This window comes from Cebus imitator, unplaced genomic scaffold, assembly GCF_001604975.1.
Source record: "Cebus imitator isolate Cc_AM_T3 unplaced genomic scaffold, Cebus_imitator-1.0 Scaffold522, whole genome shotgun sequence".
NCBI classification, from domain to species: Eukaryota; Metazoa; Chordata; class Mammalia; order Primates; family Cebidae; genus Cebus; species Cebus imitator.
This window is the reverse complement of record NW_016107837.1, coordinates 1,328,336-1,353,068: the sequence shown is the minus strand read 5'-3', so window position 1 is coordinate 1,353,068 and position 24,733 is coordinate 1,328,336. Positions and strand designations below refer to the sequence as shown.

Genomic DNA, 24,733 nt, shown 5'->3' with positions numbered 1-24,733 from the left:
TCATACCAGATGCAGCCTTGCACCACTGGCTTCCTTCAATCAGCACACTGTCTTTCAGGCTCATGGCTATGGCTTGTACCCTCCCTTTCTAATGCTAATGCCATGCCAGGGCGCAGAGGGACCACATTTATCTCTTCTTCCTTCAATGGACGTTCGAGGTGTTTCCCCCTTTAGGCGATTTTGTATAGACCTGCTGTGAACATGAATGTACAATTCTTTTTTTTTTTTTTGAGACAGAGCCTCGCTCTGTGGCCCAGGCTGGAGTGCAGTGGCACAATCTTGGCTCACCTCAACCTCCACCTCCCAGGCTCAAACAATTCTCCTGCCTCAGCCTCCGGAGTAGCTGGGACTACAGGCGAGTGCCATCATGCCCAGCTTTTTTTTTTTTTTTTTTTTTTTTTTTTAGCAGAGATGGGTTTCATTGTGTTAGCCAGGGTGGTCTCTATCTCCTGACCTTGTGATCCACCCGCCTTGGCCTCCCAAAGTGCTGGGATTATAGATGTGAGCCGCCGTGCCTGGCCGAGTGTACAAGTCTTAAATGTATCTAACATTTTAGTAGTTGATTTTGCTTTTAGGTGTTTTTTGTAATCACAACATCTCTAAAAATAATTGGAAACATTCTTAAAAACTGAAATCCAAAGAAAAAAATATTGCCCTAAGGACACCATCCTAAATTGGGTGTGCTAGCCCAGTCTCCCAAGAAGCCAGTGTAAAATACCACCCTATCTGGTGGGGGACACCCAGGGGCAGCACAGCTAGAACCCCACCCATGACAGAGACTGAGAGCCAGCCATGCAGTTTAGGCCCATGCTCCTTGGCCATGGAGGGGCCCCACTTGATGTGCTCCCTCCAGCAGGAAAACAATGAGAAACGGAACGACTTCAAAATACTTACTGTAAGAAGGAAAAAATCATTCCATTCATCTTATCCAACTATTCTACATAAATTACCATAACATGAAATGTTCTATTCTACTTCTGCTTAATCTATTCAGATCAGTAAAAAAAAAATCCATTCACGTTTGTCTTCCTCCTTCAAATACTTGACTTGCCCATCAATATCTGTTTTTCTGCAATCCAGCTGAGAAAAGCACAAAAGTAATCATTTCACCAAATGGGATTCATGTAAAATCCGATGACAGGTACAGCTCCTTCCTGCAGGAAAGGAGATGTCACCTGATACATACGGATGCCAGCTCTGGGGTCCCACGGACCTGAGTGTGAACCCCAGCTCTGCTTCCTCCCAGCTGAAGAGGTTCCAGCCAGGTGACTTGTCCTCCCTGAGACTCCGTTTGTAAAACAGGGTGCATCAGCATGGTTTAAGCATTAACAAATGACCCTGAACAGATAGAAGCGCCTTAACAGATAGACGTTTATCCCCCTCACATCACAGTGCAGTGTGAGTGCACTCCAAACCCCTCCCTGCTGCCACCCCATGGCCCTGGAGTCCCCTCCTGGGTCCTGAGCATCTGGCCAACAAATGGTGGACACAGGCCATGAGAGGACAGCATGAGAGGTTTGGAGGCCAGTCCGGCATGGTGAACCCCATTGCTGCCCACACTAGCTGCAGTCAGCCCTGGTCCTGTCAACCACGGAGGAGGCAGGTCCCCACATGGTGGGCGAGCACATGGCAGCATCTCTACCCTGAGGCGCAGGCAGGGGGCAGAGCAACATCCTTCATCACCATGGGTACCTGTAAATGGACCCACAGGGATGCCCGAGGGGTCTTCAGTCAGGGTCTGTTCCCAGCAACCAAGCACCTGCCACCCACCAGAAAAAGGAGCAGGGGTGGCAGGCCCCCACTGAGACCCTTTCGCTCTCAGAATGGCCCGGCCGGAGGAGCTGGAAGCCGTGACAGCCTCTGGGACTCCAAGAAATACTGACATGAAACCCTAAGTAACTAAATGCTGGTGCTGTGGAAGTCCATGCCCAGTTATCCCACCCACTGGTTCTGCCCATATTGACTGGGGTCCTTCAATGAACTATCACTGTGAGCTTGGACAAAGATGGTCTCCTCAGATGCTCCCAGCAATTCCACAGGGCAGGTCCCCCATCCCCACCTGAAAGCTAGGGAAACTGAGGCACAGGTGTGGAAGGGATGAGAATTCCCAGCCAGGCCCTGGAGCAGAAGCCCTGCAGCTCCAATGCTACCTAGACACATGGCCGGCAACCACTGAAGACAAGAAAACACAGGGAAAGGGCAGAAACCCACAGCCTTTCAGCATTTATTTCTCTGTGAAGTGTAATTGGCTCACCATTATTCACCTGTGCACCCAGCACACCCTGTGGCTGCACAGGGCCGTCAGCTCACACACAACCACACCCTGGCCTGGCCGTCACTTACCAGCTCTCAGATGTGCCCTTTCACACATTCGGAGCAAGCACATCTGGAACTCTGGGAATTCTTGGTGGCTGAAACCAGCCATTGAAGCCTCCTTAAATTACCCATCTCTCCTCTTAAGGTTGAACGAAATGACCTAAAAACACTCTGCCTGTGAGGCAGGGCACTGAGGCCCTGGCTTCCCTCCCCGACGCGCGCTGCCTGCTTGGTCCACGCATCCATTACACGAAGCTCTTGACTTCCTGCCTCTGACTCTCCCATTTAACAGAAACCATACCAGACGTTTCCAGCAAGCGCGCTGCCCTGCCCTGCCCTGCCAGGGAAGGAGAGCCCTGAGTGATGACAGTTGGCACAGCGAGTAATGCCTGCCCTCTGTCTGCAGCCCAGTCTCTCAACTGCCCTGTAAATGCTCCTGGCACAGGGCAAGGCACGTGAGGTCCCACACTCCCCCAACCACAAACAGGAACCTCAGCAAAGTGCAGGGAATGAGATGTGAGCCCTGCTAAGAGTCACCTCCTAGGAGACCAGGGAGTGGGTTCTACAAAGCCACCTTAAGAGCAGATGGACTCGGGCTTCTTGGCACTGCACTCCCGCTGATCACAGCCTGAGAGCTGATGTGGAAAGGAATGCTCTCTGGGAGGGGTGGGACACCCTGGACACAGAGGCGGGGAGCCCCAGAGCCTTGTGAATTCAGAAAACCCCTTTCAACAGAGAGAGACCGGTGTGCGGGGCCAGCCACACCTGCTCTGACTCAGCGCCGCCAAGCATCCTCCCAGGACTTCCCGAGCCCCCTCCGTGCCAAGCGCCCACCAGGAGAGGGAGCACTGCTGGGCTCAGCCTGCGCAGCGTCCAGAGCATTGACTTTCCAGCAGCTCACCTCGCAGAGAAACGTGCCAGGCCAAGGACAACCTCCTGCCGCAGCTGAGCACTTAGAGTTGACCAGCTGAAAACCAATCCATCGGTAGCCTGGCTAGAGTCATAACTCAAATCCCAAGCTCCTGGATCAGGGTCTATGTGTGGCATGGAGCACAGATGCAGTGCGTAGGGACAGCAGTTCACTTCTGGGGTGTCACGTGCTGGTGACTGCCCTCTCACAGGTCCCACTCCTGCCAGACCCCAGTTTCCACCAAGACCCCTCCCACAGCACTCCAAGCCCCAGCTATGTATTTCTGGCGGGTCTCTGTCATCACCTGTCACTCTCAGCCACCAGTGGGCAGCCCTAACCAGAGGGCCAGGCTGCACCTCATCTCTGAGCATTGGGACCAAACAGACATACCCAGGCCTTGCCTGGTATATTACCACCGATGGGCAGCTCTCTTCAGGGGCCTGTGACCAGGTGGGCTGAAACCCTGGAAATCCCTGGGTGACTGAGGCTGGGTTAACACAAGAGCCAAATGGCAGGAGGTCGCATGCTCAGTGCTGCTCAGTCCTAGCAGGTTCCCACAAAACATGCCAGTGGGGTTGGCCCCCAGGCGGACTTTACCAAGCCCAAAAAGTTCTTCTTTTAAAAAGCACACACCCCCAGCACATCACAAAGGCCATGTCATCGCTAATCTGGGCATGGAACATTTACAGGAAGTTGCCAAATACACATCACTCAGTAAGGCAGATTTATAAGGAATGTTCCCCTGCAAAGAGGTGGGACAAGAAAAGCTCAGAAGCCCCCACTCTGAAGATGGTCTGGGGGTGCAGACAAGCAAGCTGTTCTCAGGGTACGTGGTTGGGCATGGTAACCCGCCACCAGGGAACTATCCCATCCACCTGGCCAGCATCACCCACCGAGGGCCAATTCCTCCTCAAAGATGGAAAACACATGTTCATCCTGGTGATTATTAATATGCTCTTTGGGGATAGCTGGGAAATCTCGGCCAGATCCAGGTAAGGGTCCAGGTCCCTTTCCCCCTTGCTGGGAGTTCTCACCTCCTAGTGACCAGGAACCTTCAGCCAGGTCAATCAATAGAAAGTCATAACCAAACAAGAAACACAGCACTGAGACTTTTGTTTCAAATGCAGATACCAACTATGCCAAAATGGTTCACCTTTCTAAAGCATCCACTCTCTTGGAAAGACTTTACCTAAAGAAAAACAAAAAAGTATTTCACCAACATCAACACAGCAGGACAAGCTGACAGGTTTTCCTGCACCGTCTCTTCCAGGTAATGTTCAAAGTCAGGATAATCCCAATACTTTACATGGAGAAAAATCATACTGGTGTTTAAAAGACTGATTAAAGACAGTGAATAGAAATATAATTTGCAAATGTCACTTTAATGTTAAACTTTTATGTTATTCATCAGGCATTCTTTTATTCAACTTAGGTAGCTAATACTGTAGCTAATTTTTATTCAGATATTAAAATCTGTGTCACATAGGAATATTTTTAAGCATTTCCAATTGCTTCTTGGAACTATAAGACCAGTGAATAATATTTTCATTTCAGAATATTTTCCACCATGTTGTAATGAACAAGAAGCTCAGTGTTGGCCAGGCACAGTGGCTCACACCTGTAACCCCAGCACTTGGGGAGGCTGAGGCAGGAGGATTGCTTGAGGCCAGGAATTTGAGTCCAGCCTGGGCAACATAGTGAGACCCCCTCTCCACAAACACACACACACATACACACACACATTAAAAAACTTATAAAAATCTCAGTGTGCAGTTTTAAACCAAAGCAGGAATTCAATTAAAAATGCAGTTCGAATTGTACATCTATCTAAATACAAAGTGGGAAAAAAAATTCCTAAGTGCAGGCAACAGTCTCCCCCAGATGCATCCTCCCACAGTAACGTTTAACACTTCAACTCTTCAGGCCCAGAATCTTCCCAGGACTGACTGTGTGCTTATTTGTGCCAAAATGTGTTAAATTAGACAGGAAGGAGAAGCATAAAATTCAATTCATAATCCAAGGCAAGAATCTGAGCTTTGGTTTGAAAAATGAAAAGCTATGGGGTGACATAACACCCTCCAACCCTTCAAACAATCAAGATATTTAGCTCCAAGGACAGATCTCAAATAAGAGACAGCCAAAGTACAGTCTGCCCACAGGGCACCAGCTCCCAGAAAATGCCACGGCCAGAGAGAGATCTGAGATGGCGATATATCTCCAGTCCGGAGCTCAAGAGCTAGACCACACAGCCTGCCAGGAAAAGACAACCAGAAAAAGGAGAGGTGTAGATGAACCCTGTTCCCTCCCTTCCCCGGAAGCACACAGCCCGGCTGATCTCTGGGATCAGCTGATTCACTGACTGTGCCTCTTGGTGCCTGTCGCCTGCCTGGAAAGGCAGCTGCCTGCTGAAGAGGAAATGTTAGGAACACAATTCATAATTCTTGGGACAACCTCTAATATCATGTTCCACCTTTAAAGTGTCTTCCTAAACGAAAACAGACAAGGCCACTCTGAAATTATTCAGCTACTCATGAAACAGAGTCTAGTACTATTTTTCCTTCCTTTTCAACACTGTAAGAAGGGCGATCCTCCAAATGCGGCCTCTTCCGCAGCCACGTGTTGAGGGGCATCCGCTGGTGTCCGAGCAAGTGCTTTCGGCGACACCAGAATGTCACTTAAGACCTGAGAACATTTCTTCAACTGCCTCTCGCCATTTGTCACAGAAAATAATGCTGCTGCATGCCCCCAAAACGCCGTTTCACAAGTGGGTTTCTGTAACTGGTGAGGAAAAGTCACTGGAACCAAACGCCACTCCTCATACAGCTGTCCAGAGCGGAGGCCACCGCCCTCCCCCGGCAGAGGCTCCTGGGGGCCGCAGGCAGGACTGAGAGGGGCTCGGTGGGGCTGCAAAAGGGTAGGCTGGGCGCAGAAGGCAGAGGCGCAGCCCCAAACCACACCCAGCGCCAGAAAGCTCGAGGCTCCGGACCAACCCTTAAGAAGTCGCTGCTAGGAACTGGGAGGTTGGGAGCAGGGAGTGCCGCCACAACAGGCACCAAGGAACCCTGAGTTCCACACCCCCGCCCCGCAATCCCCTCCGGGCCAGGCCAAGGCCGAGCAAGGGGCGCCCCAGGTACCGAAAGCCCTCAACCCAACACTCCTGCAATGCCAAGCAGAATCCCACAACCTCAAACGCTGTGAAGCGCGCGCCAAACATCCGTGCTCCTCTTCCAAACCCACCTCCCGCCTTCTGGAATGGGCGCTCGGGAGGCGAGGATTTCAGGAGACCCCCCACCACCGTGACAGATCCCCCACGGTGGAGGCGGCGGCCTGGGGGACGCGGAACGGGGACAGGCGGTGAGCGGAAGGAGGAGGGGTAGGTCGGCAACGCTGTGGCCTCCGACATCCGAGCTGCCGGGACGCAGCGCTGGCCCCACTCCCGCCCTTGCTCGCCACGGTGACCCCACCCGAGCCTTGCCCTCCCCCAAGATCTCAGGTCCCGGCCTCCCCGCTGCGCCGGTCCGGGGGTGCCACCCTTGGACCCCCAGATGCGCCCTGGACCCAGCGCCGGGATCCCGAACACCGCCGTGCCTCGACCCCGCGCCGAGAGCGCCCGGCCCTGCTCCGGCTGCAGCGGACACGAGCCCCAGGCAGGCTACAGGGACGCAGCGCCCGCAGTGCGACTGGCGCAGCCGCCCGAACCCCGACTTCGCGGCGCTAGGAGGGGCGCGGGCGCCCGCTGGGGAGCCGCACTTCCCGCCCCGCCAAGGCTGCTGGGCACCGGCGCACTCGCCCCACGGGCCTGGCGGAGGACCTGTCCGGGGTTCCAGAGGACGAGAGTGGAGAAGGGACGAGATAGGGTCAAGGGCGGGGACGCGAACTGGGGTGAGGTGCGGATCCGTCCTGGTTCGGGAAGGGAGGCCACTGGCAGTGCCATCAGGATCGTCTCTGGACACGCAAGGACGGGTCTGCCCTGGACCCGGGGATTGGGGAAGGAGGGTTCTCTCAGAACCTGGGGAAGTGGGGGGAGGGTTTGTTCTGGAGTGCGGAGGGAGGTCCGTTCTCGGCCCAGGACGATGGGGGTGGGGGCAGGAGTGGAATGAGGGGGCGTCCCCGGTGCAGGGAGGGGAGATGGAGAAGTAGTAGGGGGTCGGCTCCGGGCTAGGGACAACGAGGTGCAGGAGGGGACCGTCCAGGACCGGGATGCCGAGGGAGAGGGGCCGTTGTGGGGGAGGGAAAGTGCGCCCTGGCCGGAGAGGAGGAGCAGGACGGTCAGTCCTGGACCCGGGCTTAGGAAGCGGGGAGGGGTTCGGATGCGCCCCAGGGACAGGGCGGGGAAGGTCTGTCCAAGTCGCAGAGAGGAGGGAAGGACGTTGGCGGTGGGAGAAGAGGCTGGCCACTGAACGGCAAAGGGGGTCCGTCTCGGAGGGCGGACGGGCGGTCCTGGGGAGGGCAGAGGCCGCGGCGCGGGGGGCGTCCGGCCCGAGCGGGGCTGCTCACCTTCGGTTTGTAGAGCCACTTTCGGAACCTGTTCATCATCGCCGCGGCGGCCCTGGCCGGGCTCCGGGAGGCCCTCGCCCTCCGCAGCGCTGCGCCCCGGCCCGGCTGCGGCGCGGGGCGGTCGCGGAGGCACGGCCGGGGTTCCCGCGCAGTCGCGGGGCGGCTGAGGCAGCGGAGCCGGGGGCGCCGAGCGGGCGGCGGGCAGGTGCGCGGGGCGGGCGCGCGGGGCAGGTACGCGGCCCTGAGGATGCTCTGCGAGCGGCGCCGGGCGGACCCTCAGACCCGGGAGCGGGCGCTCGGCGCAGGGACCGACGCGGGCACGGGGGCGCGCGGCTCCTCGCGGCTCACTGACACCCGGCGCTCCGCCGGTCACGGCCGCCCCGCGCCGCACATGCGCCTAGGGCGCCGCGAGCCCCGGGCCCACGGAGAGCTGCGGGCGGGGCGGGCGGGCGGAGGCGGCCCAATCCCCGCGCGGCGCCGCACCCCGCCCGAGGCGCGCTCCCTGACGGCGGGGCTGCCAAGAAACTACAAGTCCCGAAGGGCGTGGTGGGGAGGCGGCGCCCGGGGCTCGGCGTCCCGGACCGCGCCGCGGCGCTGTGCATTGTGGGGGTTGTAGTCCACCCCCGGCGCCGGAGCGTGCAGCCGGTTGCTAGGTGACGACGCCAAACAGCCGCTGCGTCCTACCTACCAGCAGCGGCCGGGCGACTACCGCCAACCCCCTCGTCCCCGCTGGCCGAGGAAGCTGCTGCGGCTGCAGGTGGCGGCAGCAGGTGGCGGCTGCAGGTGGCGGCTGCAGGTGGCGGCGGCGGCAGGAGGGCTCGCCGGTCCGGAGGTCCGCCAGGTACGGGGGCGGGACAGGTGCGGGGCTTCGCGCCGCCGACTTCCCTGACCCGCCGGTCGTTTCCCTCTCGCTCGCTGCTCATCTTCCTCCAAACACCTTTTCCGTCTCCTTCCCAGCTCCCTGATGAAAGTGAACGGTGCCTTTTTTTTTTTAATCGCCACTATCAGCGGTGCGTTCTAAGATGATGCTCTCCCGCCCTCGCTACTCCCCTACTCCCCGTAACGGTGCCCTAATTTGTACCTTAAAATGCTCGCTTCAATCCGAGTACCTGCTCTGTGTTAAGCAGAGAGCTAAAAACCCACAGGTGGCCTCACTTAAACTTCGCATCGACAGCAGAAGAAACAGGCACAACGAGGCCCGCGTGCCCTGGCTGTGGGGGCTGCCTCAGATCGCGGCGGGTCGGGGTCGGCCTGACCCCACCGCGCTGCTCTTTTCCCTGCCGCACCAGCGCCATGTCTCTGTCTAGTTGTGAAACGTGCAGGTGTGGCACACGGGAGACGGAAGTCATGCCCTCCTCGGTTCAGACCTGTTCCTGCGTGTCCTCACTGGCCAGGGCCAGGTGCTCAGAAAGGTCCGTGGACTCCATGACCACTCTATTCTATCAGACGCAATGTGAGCCCAGGCGCGCTGGCATCTGAGATTTCCCTTAGGTGGGGGCAGGGGTCCAGTTCGTTTTTGAGTAACTGGTTGATTTTCCCTGCTCTCCTCTTCCTAGCACGCAGTCGGCCCTCTGAAATGTAAACCCCCCCTGGAGTTGCCTCTTATCTCCAATTCCTTCCCACCTGTTCTTTCTGGAACCTGCTCCAGATTGTCACTCAACCACTTATCTGAAGCTCTTTATCAAAGTCATCCTTGACCTTGATGTTGCAAAATCCAATGATCAGGGGTCAGCACTCATGTCTTCCTTGAACTGTCAGCAGCAGGTGACCCAGCCGACTGCCCTCTCCGTGACACACCATCCTTGCTTGCCTAGAACAGATCACACTGTCCACTTCCCCTCCTCGCCCCTGGCCACTCCTGCTTCATCTCCTTGGCTGGGTGCCTCCTCTGCTCACCGACTCCGCCCACTGCAGACCCGGGACTCAGTCCTTGGAACTGCGCTATCCACGCCCTCCCTGGGGGATTTCCTTCAGTCACTTGGTTTTAGAAACAAGCATTTTCTCCCCAACTTCTCAAAACCTCCATCTCTAGCTTCAACCCTGAAACTCCAGACCTGTTTACCTGTTCTTCACCATTTGGACGTCTAACAAATCCTCTCAAATGTAACGCGTCCCTAACTGCACTCTCAATCTTCCCCCCGACAAAACCTGCTGCTCCCAAAGCCACCATTTCTTCAGCACAGGATCCAGAGTAGACACTTGATAAGCTTGTCCACTGAGTGAACGGCTGTTCTCTGTGGGTCTATCCTCGGCCAACTCCAAAGCCTGGAGCAGTTGTATCTGTCCAGAGGCTTCCTTTATCATTCGAGATTGTGCATGGATGAAGGCTGACCTTGGGGAAGTAAGGTATCAGTTAGATTTAGCTGCATGTATTGAAAAATCTTAACATCACAGAGACCTAAACAAGAAGATCACTCATTTCTATAAAAGAGGTCCATGGGGAGGCAATCCTGGCTGGTGTGGCAGCCCCAAAGCCCTCAAGGATCAGCTTTCCTGGCTGCCATTCACAACATTTCCTCATGATCCAGGATGGCTGCCCACATTCCTGCCATCACCTCAGCCCAGGGGCCAGTTGCAAAAGAGAAGATGGCTATGCCTCTCTCTTTCAGGGAGACTTTCCAGAAGTCAGATACCTTTCCACTTCTTGAAGGTGGGAGAATTTAGCCACAGAACCATGCCCCAGCTGCCAGGGAGGCTAGGAAACGCCATCTTTCAGTTGGGCAGAAGTAGACTCAGCTAAAAATCAGAGTCTTCTAATTTGAGAGGAGGAAATGGAGAGTGGAGACTGAAAAGCAACCACCAAAACCTGCCACACGTGGCTGTGTTTAAGCACAAGCCATAGGGGCATGACTTGGCAGCAACCCTTGGGAGACTGGATTTAATCAGGAGAAAAGACTATATTTTAATTAACACGCATTTGAGATCTTACATAAATGATCTTACATAACCTCTTCTAGTGGTTGAGAGTGTTGAACTGTTTTGTGTCTGTTGGAATTTAAACCTCCTCATATCATCCCATTTGTGTCTATAAAAATTTCATAAGAGAAGCTGTAGTCCAGCTCACCTTTTTTTTTTTTTTAATTAATTGAAATGGAGTCTTGCTGTGTCGCCCAGGCTGGAGTGCAGGGGCACGATCTTGGCTTACTCTAACCTCCACCTCCCCGGTCCAAGCAATTCTCTGCCTCAGCCTTTCAAGTAGCTGAGATTACAGGCGCCCACCACCACGCCCGGGTAATTTTTGTATTTTTAGTAGACACGGGGTTTCACCACCTTGGCCAAGCTGGTCTTGAACTCCTGACCTCATGATCCACCTGCCTCAGCCTCCCAAAGTGCTGGGATTATAGGCATGAGCCACCTCACCTGGCCTAGTTCAGACCATCATTAAATTTGCCTTAAATATAAGATAGTCAAGTCTCAATCAATGGAGTTAATATTAATGAGGAAAAAAAATCATTAAACTTGGGAATTAAGTCCCACTTCCCCATAGATGGTTCTTCATTATTATTATTTTTTATTATTATTTTTTAGAGATGAGGTCTCGCTATGTTGCCCAGGCTGGAGTGCAGTGGCTATTCACAGGCACGATCCCACTACTGATCAGCACAGGAGTTTTGACCTGCTCCGTTTCTGACCTGGGCCGGTTCACCCCTCCTTAGGCAACCTCGTGGTCCCCCACTCCCGGGAGGTCACTATATTGATGCCGAACTTAGTGAGGACACCTGATTGACATAGCACACTACAGCCTGGAACTCCTGGGCTCAAGCAATCCTCCCACCTCAGCCTCCCAAGTAGCTGGGACTACAGGCACATGCCACCTTGCCCGGTTCTTCTTCATTATTAAAATAAAGCTGAACTTTGGGAGGCTCGGGTGGGAGGATCACTTGAGGCTGGGAGTTCAAGACCAGCCTGGGCAACATACTAAGACCCCCGTCTCTACAAAACAAAAGTTAAATACAAGATTAGCCAGGCATGGAAGGAGTGTCTATAGTCCCAGCTACTCAGGAGACAGAGGCAGAAGGATCACTTGAGCTGCAGTGAACTATCATCGAGCCACTGCACTCCAGCCTAGGCGATGGAGTGAGACCCTAAATCAGGAAAAATATATATAAAGCTGAGAATTTGAGAATGAATGAATGAATGAACACAGCTGAGATGCTGAAAGCAGGCATCAAAACTGGATTTTTTTTTTTTTTTTTGAGACCGAGTCTCATTCTGTCTCACAGCCTGGAGTGCAGTGGCATGATCTCAGCTCACTGCAACCTCTACCCCCCAGGTTCAAGGGATTCCCCTTACTCAGCCTCCTGAGTAGCCAGGACTACAAGCATGCACCACTACACGCAGCAAATTTTTGTATTTTTAGTAGAGACAGAGATTCACCATCTTGGCCAAGCTGGTCTTAAACTCCTGACTTCATAATCCACCCATCTTAGCCTCCCAAAGTGGTAGGATTACAGGCGTGAGCCACCTCACCTGGCCAGAACTGGATGAATTTTCTTCCCCAAAGTTGTGATTTTTTTGACGAAGTTCTTAGGCTAATTTCAGTGGGATTCAGAATTCAGGCGTCTCTTTTCCCTACATCCACCTTCACATACACCTGGTCTGTGCCAGATTCAGGGGTGCAGAAGCCCCGCCCCAGAGACCTTCAGGCCCCACAGTGAACCAGAGTTCCAGGGGCAGGGCAGGACGATTTTTTGAGTCAGGCTGGACTCCAGAGGGGCTCTTTCCCCCATCCCCATCTTCAACTTGGTTTGTCCATTTATTCCTTCCAGTTCCTTCCTTCTAGGCCCGCCCTGGATCGGGAGGCAGGCCTGGCACGGCCCTCTCACTCCTGCTCGACTTGCGTCACTGAAGGGTGCCTAGGATCAGCCTTTCTCCAGAATGCCCCAGCTCCAGGACAGGGGAGACGGCAGGGAAACAACGCCACCCGGGGACTGCTCCCACCCACTCTAGTGCACAGACCACCCACTCTCATGCCCGCACCAGCCACAGGGAGGGGCCCTTTTCCTGGGTGTATACCCAGTTCCTCCAGGCAGAGCTGTGTCCAGAGCAGACTCGAAAAGGCTGGGGCAAGGGGACCCCATCCCAGGGCAGCCTTACCCACAATGAGACTTGGAGGCAGGGCAAGAAAAGTCACTCTTTAACAGTATTCCTGTAAAAGTAGACTTTTACGTTGCTTATTTATTTATTTTTGAGACAGGATCTCACTGTGTCACCCAAGCTAGAGTGCGGTGGCAGATAGCCCACTGCAGCCCCGACCTTCTGGGCTCGAGGGACCCCCCCCACCACCTTAGCCTCCTGAGGAGCTAGGACCACAGGCACGCCACCACACCTGAGTCATCCTTTAATTTTTTTGTAGATCCAGGGTCTCACTTTGTTGCCCAGGCTGGTCTCCAACTCCTGGGCTCAAGCAGTCCTCCTGCCTCAGCCTCTCAAAGTGTTGCGATTACAGGCATGAGCCATGACGCCTGGCCCCAAAAGCAGATGCTTTATTACTTTTAATGGCAAAAACTGCGATTACTTTTGCACCAACCGAATACCTAGGTTTATGCTTTTCCTCATGAGTCCTGGACTGTGGGTGTCATTTTCCTCCATCATGTTGGCGAGGGTGCCTCTTCTGCATGGATGTCGCTCATCCTAACAGCTTATCAGGGATGAGGCGGAGGCCTTCAGAGCCCAGCTGGGCCTCAAGGGCCCACGCAATAGGAAATCTTCCATGGGGACAGGGACCTGGCCCCCAGCCCAAGTGGGCAGCCCCAGTGCAGCATGGGTTTGTGGTCTTATTTACTTATAAATATTATTTCAGCATCTATTATTTCCAATTAAGTGAGACAATCAAATTGAATTCTATTGCACTATAGAATCCATCTAAGTAAAAGTTTTTTAAAGCAGCTATTTAAAAAAAAAAAAAAAAAAAACAGCCGGGCGAGGTGGTTCATGCCTGGAATCCCAGCACTTTGGGAGGCAGAGGAGGGTGGATCATTTAAGGTCAGGAGCTTGAGACCAGCCTGGCCAACATGGTGAAAGCCTGTTCTAAAAATACGAAAATTAGCTGGATGTGGTGGCGCACACCTGTAATCCCAGCACTTTGGGAGGCCAAGGCATGCAGATCACCTGAGGTCAGGAGCTCGACAGCAGCCTGGCCAACATGGTGAAACCCCATCTCTACTAAAAACACAAAAATTAGCCAGGCACTGTGGCAGGAGCCTGTAATTCCAGCTATGCGGAAGGCTAAGGCTAGAGAACTGCGTGAACCCAGGACACAGAGGTTGCAGTGAGCAGAGATCCCGCTGTCGCACTCCAGCCTGGGTGACAAGAGCAAAACTCCATCTTAACAAAAAAGAAAATACAAAAATTAGCCAGGTGTAGTGACAAACACCTGTAATCCTGTAATCCCAGCTACTCGGGAGGCTGAGGCAAGAGAATGGGGTGAGAGGGGCGGAGGTTACCGTGAGCCAAGATCGCCCCGTTGCACTCCAGCCTGGGCAACAGAGCGAGACACCGTCTCAAAAAAAAGAAACTAAACCAGTATGATCTTTGGATAGGCCTTATCTTTGGATGTCAAAGCCATCTTTAGGATGAAAACCACGAGGACAGTTTAGGGCGCATGAGCCATTCATGTTTTTACTGTCAGCTGCTTATTCCACAGACATTGCTGAGGCACTGGCTAGGTGCCAGCTCTGGGCTGAGAGGCTGGGACTCAGGGTGACGCAGCAGGACACTGCCCAAGGCCCTTAGCAATGCAGTGGGGGTTAACCGAAGGCTTCACAGGAGCTGAGGGGTGAAACAGGTGTTGGGGACGCCCAGGAGCTCGTGGGGGACAAGAAGGACGAGGAGGTTTGTTTGTGGTTCAGGAGCTACATACGCAGGGCCTTCTCGTCTAAGCCCAAGTGGGCAGAGCCGGGTGCAGGAGAGGACTGGTGACCTGGGGCTGTGACAGGGTTAGGACACGCTGAGCTTAGAGCCTGGGGGCATTTGTTGGTGATGGATGAAATGGACCATGACCTGAAACAGCTCCCAGCGAAGCCTTCCCCAACCCATCCACCAGGACTCAGGCCAACAGCCTGGCGTCCCCCTGCCTTTCCTCCACGCTGTCCAGTCCCTAAGGAGAAACTGCCGTGCGCAGGTGTGGGTGGGACACCTGGGAGACCAGGACAGCGGGCTGCAGCCAGGTCAAATGGCCAGGCCAGACAGGCTTCACCTGGACATGTCCAGTGTCCGCTCAGACACGAAGCCAGGGAAGAGCATTCCTATGAACCCGAGTCTCTGGTTAGGAGAGGTGCTTCTGGGGGGCTCTGGGCAGCCCGAGCTGCTGTCCAGCAAGGCTCCTGCTGTGGGGGAGGGACCAGCAGTGTCAGGTCCACCAGCCACGCTGGGCTGCCAAGAGCAGGGTCACTCAAGGGCACAGGCTACAAACGGTGGGATCGAGCATCTTTTCCCAGACTCCTTCCAGAGCCAGCGTTCCCTCCGGGGATCCCCATACCCTCCAGGTCAGTGCCTGTTTGCCCCCAGGCAGGAGTAACTAGGATCAGGGACCCTGAGGAAACGCTGTTCCCCAGAGCCCAGCCCCTCCCCGCCACACACCCACACTCATGGCACTGCCTTTGGCGTGGAGATTCCTGGAGTGTCTGGAGTTGTTTTCCCTTAGGAGTGGGCTTCAGTGGGACAAAGGGCCCAGAGCTGCTCCAGATCCTGAGGCCTCGGGTGACGCCAGAGCCCAGACAGGGGAGGGAGGGCCGTAGACCAGGCTGCAGTGGGCAGGGGACAGGGGCCTGCTGTGGGCCAGCAGGGCCAGGACCCAGGCTGCAGCGGGGAGCCAGGCACCAGGGCTCCTGTTGTCGCAGGTGCTGGTCTTGGGGAGGGCTGTGGTCTCAGGGGCCCTTCATCCCCCAGGGATCATCCCTATTGAGGCTCAAATCTGCGCTTCATCTCTTTGTGCACAGAGCCTCCTCCCACTATCCTCAACCCCAAGAGTTCGCCTTCCACACTGTGCCTTCCCACCCACTGCCCCGCCCTGCAGAACCCAGGGCAGAGGGAGGCTAAGCCCCTTGTCCTCAGAGGTTGCCTAGTAGCTCCAGGACTGGAACTAGGAGATTGGCACCCCTCACATAGCCTCTACACCCGCCCCAGCTACCTGCCGCCCCAGTCACAACCTCCACCCCGGCCAGGCCATGGACAGGGGCCCCTTCCTGTGCCCTGCAAAACACCCTGCCGCGTGCTGAACCGGAGCTCCTGGGTGCCGGAATGCATGCTGCTCCCAGTCTCCACCACGCCAGCTCCAGGAGGATGGCAGGGCTCCCAGGGGCCCTGTCTACTGCCCCCCCACTGCGCCCCCAAAGTCCCCAGTTATGCTGTGGAGTTGTCAAAAGTGCCTTAGTGTGGCTGGCCCTGAGGAAGATGGGGAGCGGGATTTGTGAGCTGTGAGTCACTGCCTACGGGGAGCCCCTGCTGCCCTCAGCAATGCCTGGAGTGAAAGCCACGGGTCCCCCTCCCCACCGAGCAACGCCCCAGAAAAGTACTTCCTGCCCCTGGCAGCCCAACTATTGCCCCTGGCTGTGTGATGGCTGCCCGGATCCACCTACCCACCAGGGCTGGCCATGACACCTGCACCACACCGCACCGCACCGCATCACACCGCACCACACCGCACCATTACGCACCACACCGCACCACACTCCTGCCATGCTGGTGGCCTGGCCTGCTAGGACCCTTCTGAGGAGAGGGGCTGAATTCAGAGGGAGCAGGGACTCGGGGCAGAGCCTGTCACAAGCTAAAGCCCTGCCCTGCTCACAGCTATCAAAGTCCCTACCCCAGAGACTCAGCTAGATGGGATCCAAGGAGAGTGAGAGGACCCTGAGGGGGTGGCTGTGGGTGGTCTCTCTTCCATGGCCCAGCCTTCCAAGAAGCAAAGGTGTCCTGCAGGTGGGCTGAGGCAGCTTGGGTGGAAGGCCCCGGAGGCAGGCCGTGGAGGGGGAAGGAGCCCACAGAGGGTCTGGATAGGCTCATCCACGAAGCTCTCTCATCTTGCGCAGGCAAGCCTGGTCGCAGCATCCACAGCTCTGCATCTGTGGCTTTGCCGGCGTGATGGCCTCTGATCAGTGTCCTCTAAGCCTGCAGCATCGCTGCCTCCTCCCTCACCCTGAATTATCAGGACTGCACTGGCGGAGGAGCGCGCAGCCATGTGGCCTTGGGCCTTGCTGCTCTCCAGACACGGGGTGGGGGAAAGGTGACCCAGCCGGGGCCCAGGCCAGGCTCCCGGGCAGTGACGGTCCTGGCCGTGCCAGAGGCTCGTGCTCGCTTTATTCCGGGCACCTGATCTCCAGGGCTTTTCCTCGGCACCAGGGCTTCACGCCAGATTTCTCAATGCCAAGCGGCCTGTCCCCTGGCCTCCTTAGAGAGAGGCTCTGTGGGCCTCTGTGTCCACGCATGGCCAGGCTGGTCCCTAAAGCAGACCCTAGAAAGGACAGCCCACGCCAGGCCTCAGGTGCCGGGCGGCACTGCAGCAGGGACGTGGGGCCAGGGCCAGCGTCACGACCTCTTCCCTAACTGTGCCGTTAAAGCCACATGCAGAACATGCCAGGTGCTCCTCCTGGAGACACCCCTGGAGCCCCTGCCCTCCTGCTCTGTCCTTGTCCTGCCAGCTACTGTCACCCTGGGGCTACCTGCATGGCTGCCTGGAAGTCTCCCACAATGACACCCTCTTGGTTCAGCCTGCTTCCCAGGGCACCCCCCCCCAAGACCCCTCTGCATCCCCGAGTCTTCCTGCACTAAACACGTTCAGGGGCGTCCCTGACTCTGAAATCTCAGGATCCATTCCCCGTGCTGAGCTGCAGGGGCCCTGTCCATCCGGGAGACCGCACCCTTCCTGTCCAGGGGATTTGCGTGTTTTCTTTCTGTCGCTTGTCTCTCTGAAACGCCTGTTAACTGGGGTTTGGACCCTCGGGAATAGTTCTCTAATTTCCTGAGGCTTTCCCCTACTCCCTACAGCTCCGTGGTCTTCCCCTCAGGGGGATTTCCTCCGCTTTGGTTTGTTTCAGTTCTGCTGGTGGATTTTGGTTTCCTTTCCTCCACGCCTTTCTTCTCCTGCCACTGCCTGTTCCCCGGACCCTGTGTCCCTCGCAGCGCGGTGCCTGCTTTCTAGGCTTTTTCCTGCTCTGTGCGTCGTTTTCTCCTGGTTCTTCTCTTATGGTTCCTGTGTTTCGTGTCAGAGGTTTCTCTAGCGTCCGGTGACACCTGGCTTCCCCTCCTCTCTGTGTTGGCCGGCGGGTGAGTCGGGGGCAGATCAACGCAGACCCTGTACCTCGCCAGGATTGGCATCTCGCCGAGGACCCTCCAGTGTCAGTGGTGTGTGTGTTGGCGGGCGGGCACGGCGGGGGGTGGTTGGCATTTTTAAGTCAGTTTCCAGCCTGGAGGATCCAGGTCTGGGGGCTGCCACCTCTGACTGTCCTAGCTTGTTGTGGATAGAGGAGAGGTGCTCCCACTGTCCCCAGCGTTGGTGGCCCTGCAAGCCCAGCCTGGCCCAGAGCAGCTGGTCAGTCACGGAGCAAGAGGAGGGTGAGAAGGGTGCCCCTCTGCCCAGCGCTGCCCTACCATCCTGCATAGTACAACCAGATCCCAGACCTGCGCCACACCCAAGGGTGACGGCCTGTGCTCACAGGCTCCACCTCCTCTGAGGGTCGTTTGGGGGCCACATGCTGGCCTCAGAGTTGGTTCCCAGGGTCCCAGCCTCAGCCTAAGCAGCTTCTCCAAGGTCCCCCGGGAGGGGCTCTGGGCGAACCTATCCCTGGAACTGCTGCGGTTCTCGAATGCTCCGTGCCCCTGCGAGCCCTCCCCAGGGCTCTGCTTCCTCGTCATCAGGACCCCAGGCTCCTCTTGCCCCCAACCATGTGTGATGAGGTCACCCTCACTCAGGACCTCTGCTCCCCCGCAGGGCCTGACGAAGAAACTGTCGGCTTCCCGGGCTAAGCTGAGGGATGCTCAGAGGCTGGCTGGAGAGGAGTCTCGGCTCTGCCCTGGGCCCCTTGCAGGGGTCACCCATCCAGGAGACATGGCCGTGGGGCCTGCAGGGTGCTTGGCAGACTTGGGGCTGTGGTGATAGCGGCCTGAGGGTGAACTCAGCCAGGCCGGCCTGGGCCCCTGAGCCGCAGAGGCCTGTGGGAGACAGTGCAGGACGTGGGCCTTGGGGGACCTGCCAGGACCCCCACTCGCATCCGGCCCTCCCCACTGCTGCAGGGCCGGCACCCTGGCAGGCTCCTGACGCTGCAGCCAGTCCCAGGTGTGGAGGGCGTGACCTGCCACGGTTTGTTCTTAGGCCCCTGCCTGGGAAGATGGCCTACTATGGAAAATGCCTCGAAGCTGTGATCGAGCAACTCGACAAATTTACACCCAAGAGGGACAACCCTGAGCAGTTCCTGGAGGCCGCGGCCACCTCCCTGCAGGTAGGGTCTGCCGGGGACTCCTGGAGGCCTTGTTGATGGCCCCAGCTGTGCCGCTGTTCTGGTTAACACTGCCTGCCTTCCAAACGGGGAGAAGCTGACGGTGATGTCTGCGGAGACCCGCTCTGTGTACGGGGAGATGCTCCTGGCACCCAAAATGTGTCAGGCCAGGCCCTGGGGAAAAGAAGCCTTGGCTGGGACCCGAGGTGTGACATCCACACTGTGGTTCTATCCATAACACAGATGAGAAGGGTCAGCCCTGGGGCAACTCCATGCCCCACCCCCACTTCAGGGGGCATCTTCTCTCAGGAAATGGCTCCTCCATCCCCCAGGGGCCCCGGGGCTGTGGCAGTGAGGGTGGCCAAGGCCACAACCTGTGCTGTATTTGTGGTAACCGAGAGTTGGGAATCTCTGACCGGGTCTCTGACAGACAGGCAGGGGCTGGCCTGGGCAGTGAGGCCCCCAGGGAGCCGAGGGCTGCAGACACCCCCACGCCTCCTGCACCATCCTCCCCACACCTGGAAGAAGTCACAGGCCCACCTGGAGGCCTCCCGGCTCCTCAGCTCCCATCCTCTTGTCCCTGGGTTTTCCTCACAGCTCCATCCTAGTCCTGGCACCCCTGCAGCCTCGGCAGCCCTGCCCCACTCAGGGGCCTCCCTGGCACCCGTCCCTGCTCCCACCCCCAGGTGCTGACCTCACAGCCACCATCCATCAGTGGCAGGTGCCTGGGGAACAGGAGCTTGGATTGAGGGGCTCCTGCTTCCAGGAATGTGGGGCATGGGCTCCACTGGATGGGCCTCCAGAGGAAGCTGAGCCCACCAGGGAAAATCCTGGGGGGGCTGTCACATGGGCCACCACCGGCCCATTGGTGCCCAGGAGCAGGGAGAGGGCACTCAGCCCCTGGAAGGAGGGCTCTCATAGGAAGTGTGCTAATTCGGGCTGCCTGCCTGTCCTGCTAATTCAGGCTGCAGCCCTCGGGGCCGCCGTGCGTTGGATGAACTTGGCCTGTGTACGCTGCTTTTCTGCTCGGCCCCTGGAGACTGCCCTGGCCATGCTCCAGTCCCTGCCCTCACTACCTGTTCAGGTGCACCTGTGCTGTGCCCCCGGCCACAGGCTGAGCCCACCTTGGCAGGGAAAGAAGGTGCTTCCTCAAGCAAAAAGTGGTAAAGTTCATGTCTTTATTTTTTGATAATAACCATTACAGAAAAATGAGTTTGTTACAATAAATCATTTGTTTTCTACAACCCACAGATGATTAGTGGTAGCTGAGACTAGTTATTACCTGGTGTGTCACAACGTGGTGACCACAGGTATGTGTTCCCACGGGGAGCCCAGCACGCCGATCCTACTGGCACATGGCAGCAGCAACACAACAGATCATCTGGGGGGCTGCCCGGCATGGATCTGCACAGATACTCCTGTTGGTGGCAAGGAGGCTCGCTCCTCACAGGCACTGGATTTTTCAGATCCTTCAAAAGCCCCGCACAAGTCCAGTGGAATGGCGCATCGGATCCTGACCCAGTTTGGACGGCTCGCTTTCCTCTCCAGCTATCAAGAAATTGTTGCAATTCACAGATTTTGCTAGGCCAAGGCTCAAGACTGCCACGTGCCAGAAAATTACACGATACATAAACCGAATGGCAGACTCTGGACAGCAGACTTCCGTAAAAGGCAGTGTTTTGGGTTAAATCATTCCCCCAAAAAAAATACTCGGCCAAGCATGGTGGTCCCAGTTACTAGGACATCTGGGGCACAAAGATCCTCTGGAGCCTAGGAATTTGTGTACAGCTTGGGCAACACAGCAAGATCCTGTTTCTGTCTAACAGAAAAAAAAAAATGGGCCAGGCATGGTGGCTCGTGCCTGTAATCTTAGCCCTTTGGGAGGCTGAGGTAGGAGGATCGCTTGAGGCCAGGAGTTAGAGAGCAGCCTAGGCCACATAGTGAAACCTTTTCTCTACAAAAAATCTCAAAATTTGCCAAATATGGTGGCACATGCTGGTAGTCCCAGCTCCCCGGGAGGCTGAGGAAGGAGGATTGCTTAAGCCCAGGACTTCAAGGCTACGAGGAGCTATGACTGCACCACTGCACTCCAGCCTGGGCAACAGAGTAAGATCCTAGCTCTTAAACAAATGTTGAAGTTCTAACCCCTCGTTACCTATGAATACAACTCTATTTAGATGTAATTAAATGAAGAATCTAGAGATGAGATCTGTTACAAACCACCGCGGCACTCACTGACCACCTGTCCCTTTGCATCTTGGGTGCACCCAAAGTCAAGTGCAAGAAGACACTGGGTCTTGCTGTAAGAGTACTGGCCCTCGTGCTTTCAGTGTGGATTGCCAGGTGGCTCTCCACAGAGACCCACTGCCGCTCTCCTGGGCAGACAGAGAGCACTTGTTCGCCTTTACCCTCACCCACCTCGCGTACGGCAAACGTTGTTATCTTTGCCAGTCAAACAGGTTGGAAAAGTCGCTTTATGTATTTTCTTTTTAAATTTTTTGAGACACTCCCTCACCCAGGCTGGAGTGCAGCTCACTGCAACCTCCACCTCCTGGGTTCAAGCCATTCTCCTGCCTCAGCCTCCCAAGTAGCTGGAATTACAGGCATGAGCTACCGCACCCAGCCAGCTTTGAGTATTTATAATCAGCATTTCTCGTGTTATGTTTTCCTAAGTTTTGAAGCAGTATGTATATATTTTTTGAACCATCTGTTTGGATCTGTATCTGTTAGGAAACTGTTTGGATACGACAAAGTCCAGAAAAGCTTTCATCAATTAAGGCATCTTTGCTCATGTGAGAAGCAGTCTGCAGACAGGCAGTCTAGAGTGGGTTCAGCAGCTCATGATGCCACGAGGAACTCATTCCCTGCCTCTCCATGCAGACATCCTTAATAGGGACTATTGCCTCACAGTCACTAAATGGCTGCCCTACCTCCAGCATTGCATTTATATCCCACATGGGGAGAGGGGAAAAGCAAACAGTACAAAGGCATGTGCCCGCTGAATCTACCTTCCTTTCGAGGTGCTTTCCTGGAGGCCACACCGAGCAATTTGCCATTACATTTTACTGATTAAAACTGTCACATGGCTTTATCATTAAGGAGAGTTGCAAAATACGGTTTTAACTGGACACAGGACCATGTCCAGCAGGACAGCATTCTGGAGGTGCTGAGAGACCCCTGCAGCAGCCTCTAGCTACTGTCAACGCTGGAGCCTTCGCTGCTGAGTGCCTGCTGCTCTCCCTGGATGTGGACTGAGGAGCCCTGAACTTGGCCGAGGCCCAAGATTTTATCACAAACTCACAGACCCTTGGGCAGCCACAGGCCGGTCTCGACAACAGGCTGGTTCCCCACTGGGAGCTCACTCCTGTAGCAAGGTCCTCCCCTGCCTCCTCTGGGAGAGATATCCCACCCAGCCGTGGCCCGTACAGCTCTGCTGGCCTGGTCAGAAGGCCCTGGCCCAGGGCCCAGTGCTCGGTGCCCCTGAGCCACGCATCACCCCTTGCCCCACCCCCAGGCCCCAGGCCCTGCTCTGTGAGTGGACTGGACACCATCTGTCCCAGCGGCCACCAGCTCAGCATTAGTGGCAAGGACCTGGCCGTGGGCTCGGGGCTGGTGTGGACCGGGATGTCAGTTACCAGCTTCCCACTTGGCTCTGCAGTTTCCAGGACCCTCCGGGCCAGCGTGGCCCGGCCCAACCCCCCTTGCCTGGGGCTGATGGCACAGGGCTCAAGGCTCTGACCTTATTAAAAATGCATGCTCACTCTTCCCAAACACAGACGTCATTGATGAGAAGCGGTGTCCCTGTTGCCTGAGCCGGGGAGGCCAGAAGAGGTTGTCAGCAGCGTCCCGCAAAGTCATCACCCTCAGCGGCCATGCTGACTCACTGCTCTTGGAAGGGTCTGTCCTGGCTCCCGGGCTCCTTTGACAAGATGTCGTCAGTTACACAGGGGGACCAGCGCCCTTGGTGTGGGTGCAGCCTGGCAACTGCAGGAAGCTGAGAGGGAAACTGAGGTGCAAGCCTGGCTGTTGAGATCAGAGTCAGCTCCCAGTGGGAGCCCCTCCTGGCAGCTCAGGGGGGTGCCCTCCCTGGGCACACCTCTCCATGCCCAGTCCCACTTACAGGAAGTAACTGGGTCCCACAACCTCCTGTGGAGGCAGGGCATTCCCCTTCCTCTCTGGCAAGCACCAAGTGACCGTCTAGCTGGGAGAGGGACAGTAAACAAGCGGTGAGGGCTGGTCAGGAGCACGTCCTCACAGCCGCGGGGCGAGTGTGCCTGAGGAGGTCGCAGGCAGACGGAACAGCCAGTTCCCCATGAGGAAACAGGAGGCCAGTGTGACTGGAACAGAGCCAGGGCAGGCTGGGGACTCGGAGGGAGCTGGGCACAGAGAGGAAAGCCCCTGATCCGACATCCATCTGAGAAGACCCGCCCCTGACCGCTGGGTGGAAAAGAGACTTCGGGGGAGCAGGAGGAGAAGCAGGGAGAGCAGCTAGGGTCCCCCAGCCGACGGGGCCCAGGAGAGAGAGACACGCTGGGAGCAGAGAACCGTGCTTACTGCGCCACAAGGTTGGTGGGGGCAGTCTTGGGCCCAGCCCAGGAAGCTGGTCTGCTCAGTGGCAACGGGATTGAGGTTTCTGAGTTCAGGGAGCGGTGCTGGCGGGGGTGTACATTTGGCAATCAGAATGCTGTCCGCCTTGAACCTGGCCGAGATCACTCAGATAGTGGATACTGGCCAAACACCACCACAGGGAACTGCACCTTGAGCCCCTCCAATATGTGAAGACAAAGAGGCATCTGCAACGGAGCCCTAGAACCAAGGGTTGTACCCAGAAGAATGTTGCCATCAGCTGGCATTCCAGCGGGAGCCCAGAAGCCAGTCCTGGTGCCCCCAGGAGAAAGAGATTTAACATAGAGAATCTTGCACTGAAAGCCACTGCAAGGGCTGGAGGAACTCACGCTGGGTCAGTCCCACTTCCAGCTGGTCAGGGCGCTGCAGGGAGCAACTCCCGCCACATCAGGTGGGGGAGGCAGGGGCCAGCAGAAGGCTCTGGGAAGCCCAGCATCTACCACCCCTGGGGAGGTGAGGAAAGGGGTGTCCCCCGCCCTTGCTCCTGCCATTTCTCCCAGAACCGCAGAGGCAGAGCTGCTGAAGCATGTAGTTCTCAGGCTTCCAGCCCCTGCACTGCAGGGGCGACGCTAGAAGGGTGTGGAAATGGCCCTGTCTGCAGAGCAGTATCTAGAATGTTCTCATTCACATGTGTGGAAACTGAGGCCCCAGAAGCTCACGTGGCTTGTCCAGAATTCTTCAGGTTAGCTCACTACGCTGTTGTTTTCTTAATATAAAATCAACTGAAGAAATCACAAAGGAAAAGACTGATTTGACCTAAAATAAAAGTAAAATTCCAACATGCTCTGTATGCCCAAAAATATTTTACATAAAGTTAAAAGGCAAATTAAAAACTCACAACAGGCCGGGCGCGGTGGCTCAAGCCTGTAATCCCAGCACTTTGGGAGGCCGAGGCGGGTGGATCACGAGGTCAAGAGATCGAGACCATCCTGGTCAACATGGTGAAACCCCG

At 56.2% G+C, this 24,733-nt stretch overlaps 1 protein-coding gene across 3 annotated transcripts in view; it reads left to right on the top strand.

Moving 5' to 3' along the window:
- The first annotated feature begins 8,508 nt into the window (after positions 1-8,508).
- The window catches only part of CFAP99 (cilia and flagella associated protein 99), a 45,387-nt gene continuing 29,162 nt past the window's right edge, over positions 8,509-24,733 (top strand). For 2 of the 3 annotated variants that reach the window (XM_037733410.1, XM_037733412.1), the window contains exons 1-2: positions 18,003-18,080; positions 19,032-19,158. In XM_037733410.1, the coding sequence (XP_037589338.1) occupies positions 19,048-19,158 (111 nt within the window). In that variant the 5' untranslated portion in view covers positions 18,003-18,080; positions 19,032-19,047. Of the gene's footprint in view, positions 8,565-18,002; positions 18,081-19,031; positions 19,159-24,733 lie in introns of those variants that run through there. The other variant, XM_037733411.1, reaches the window with a different exon arrangement.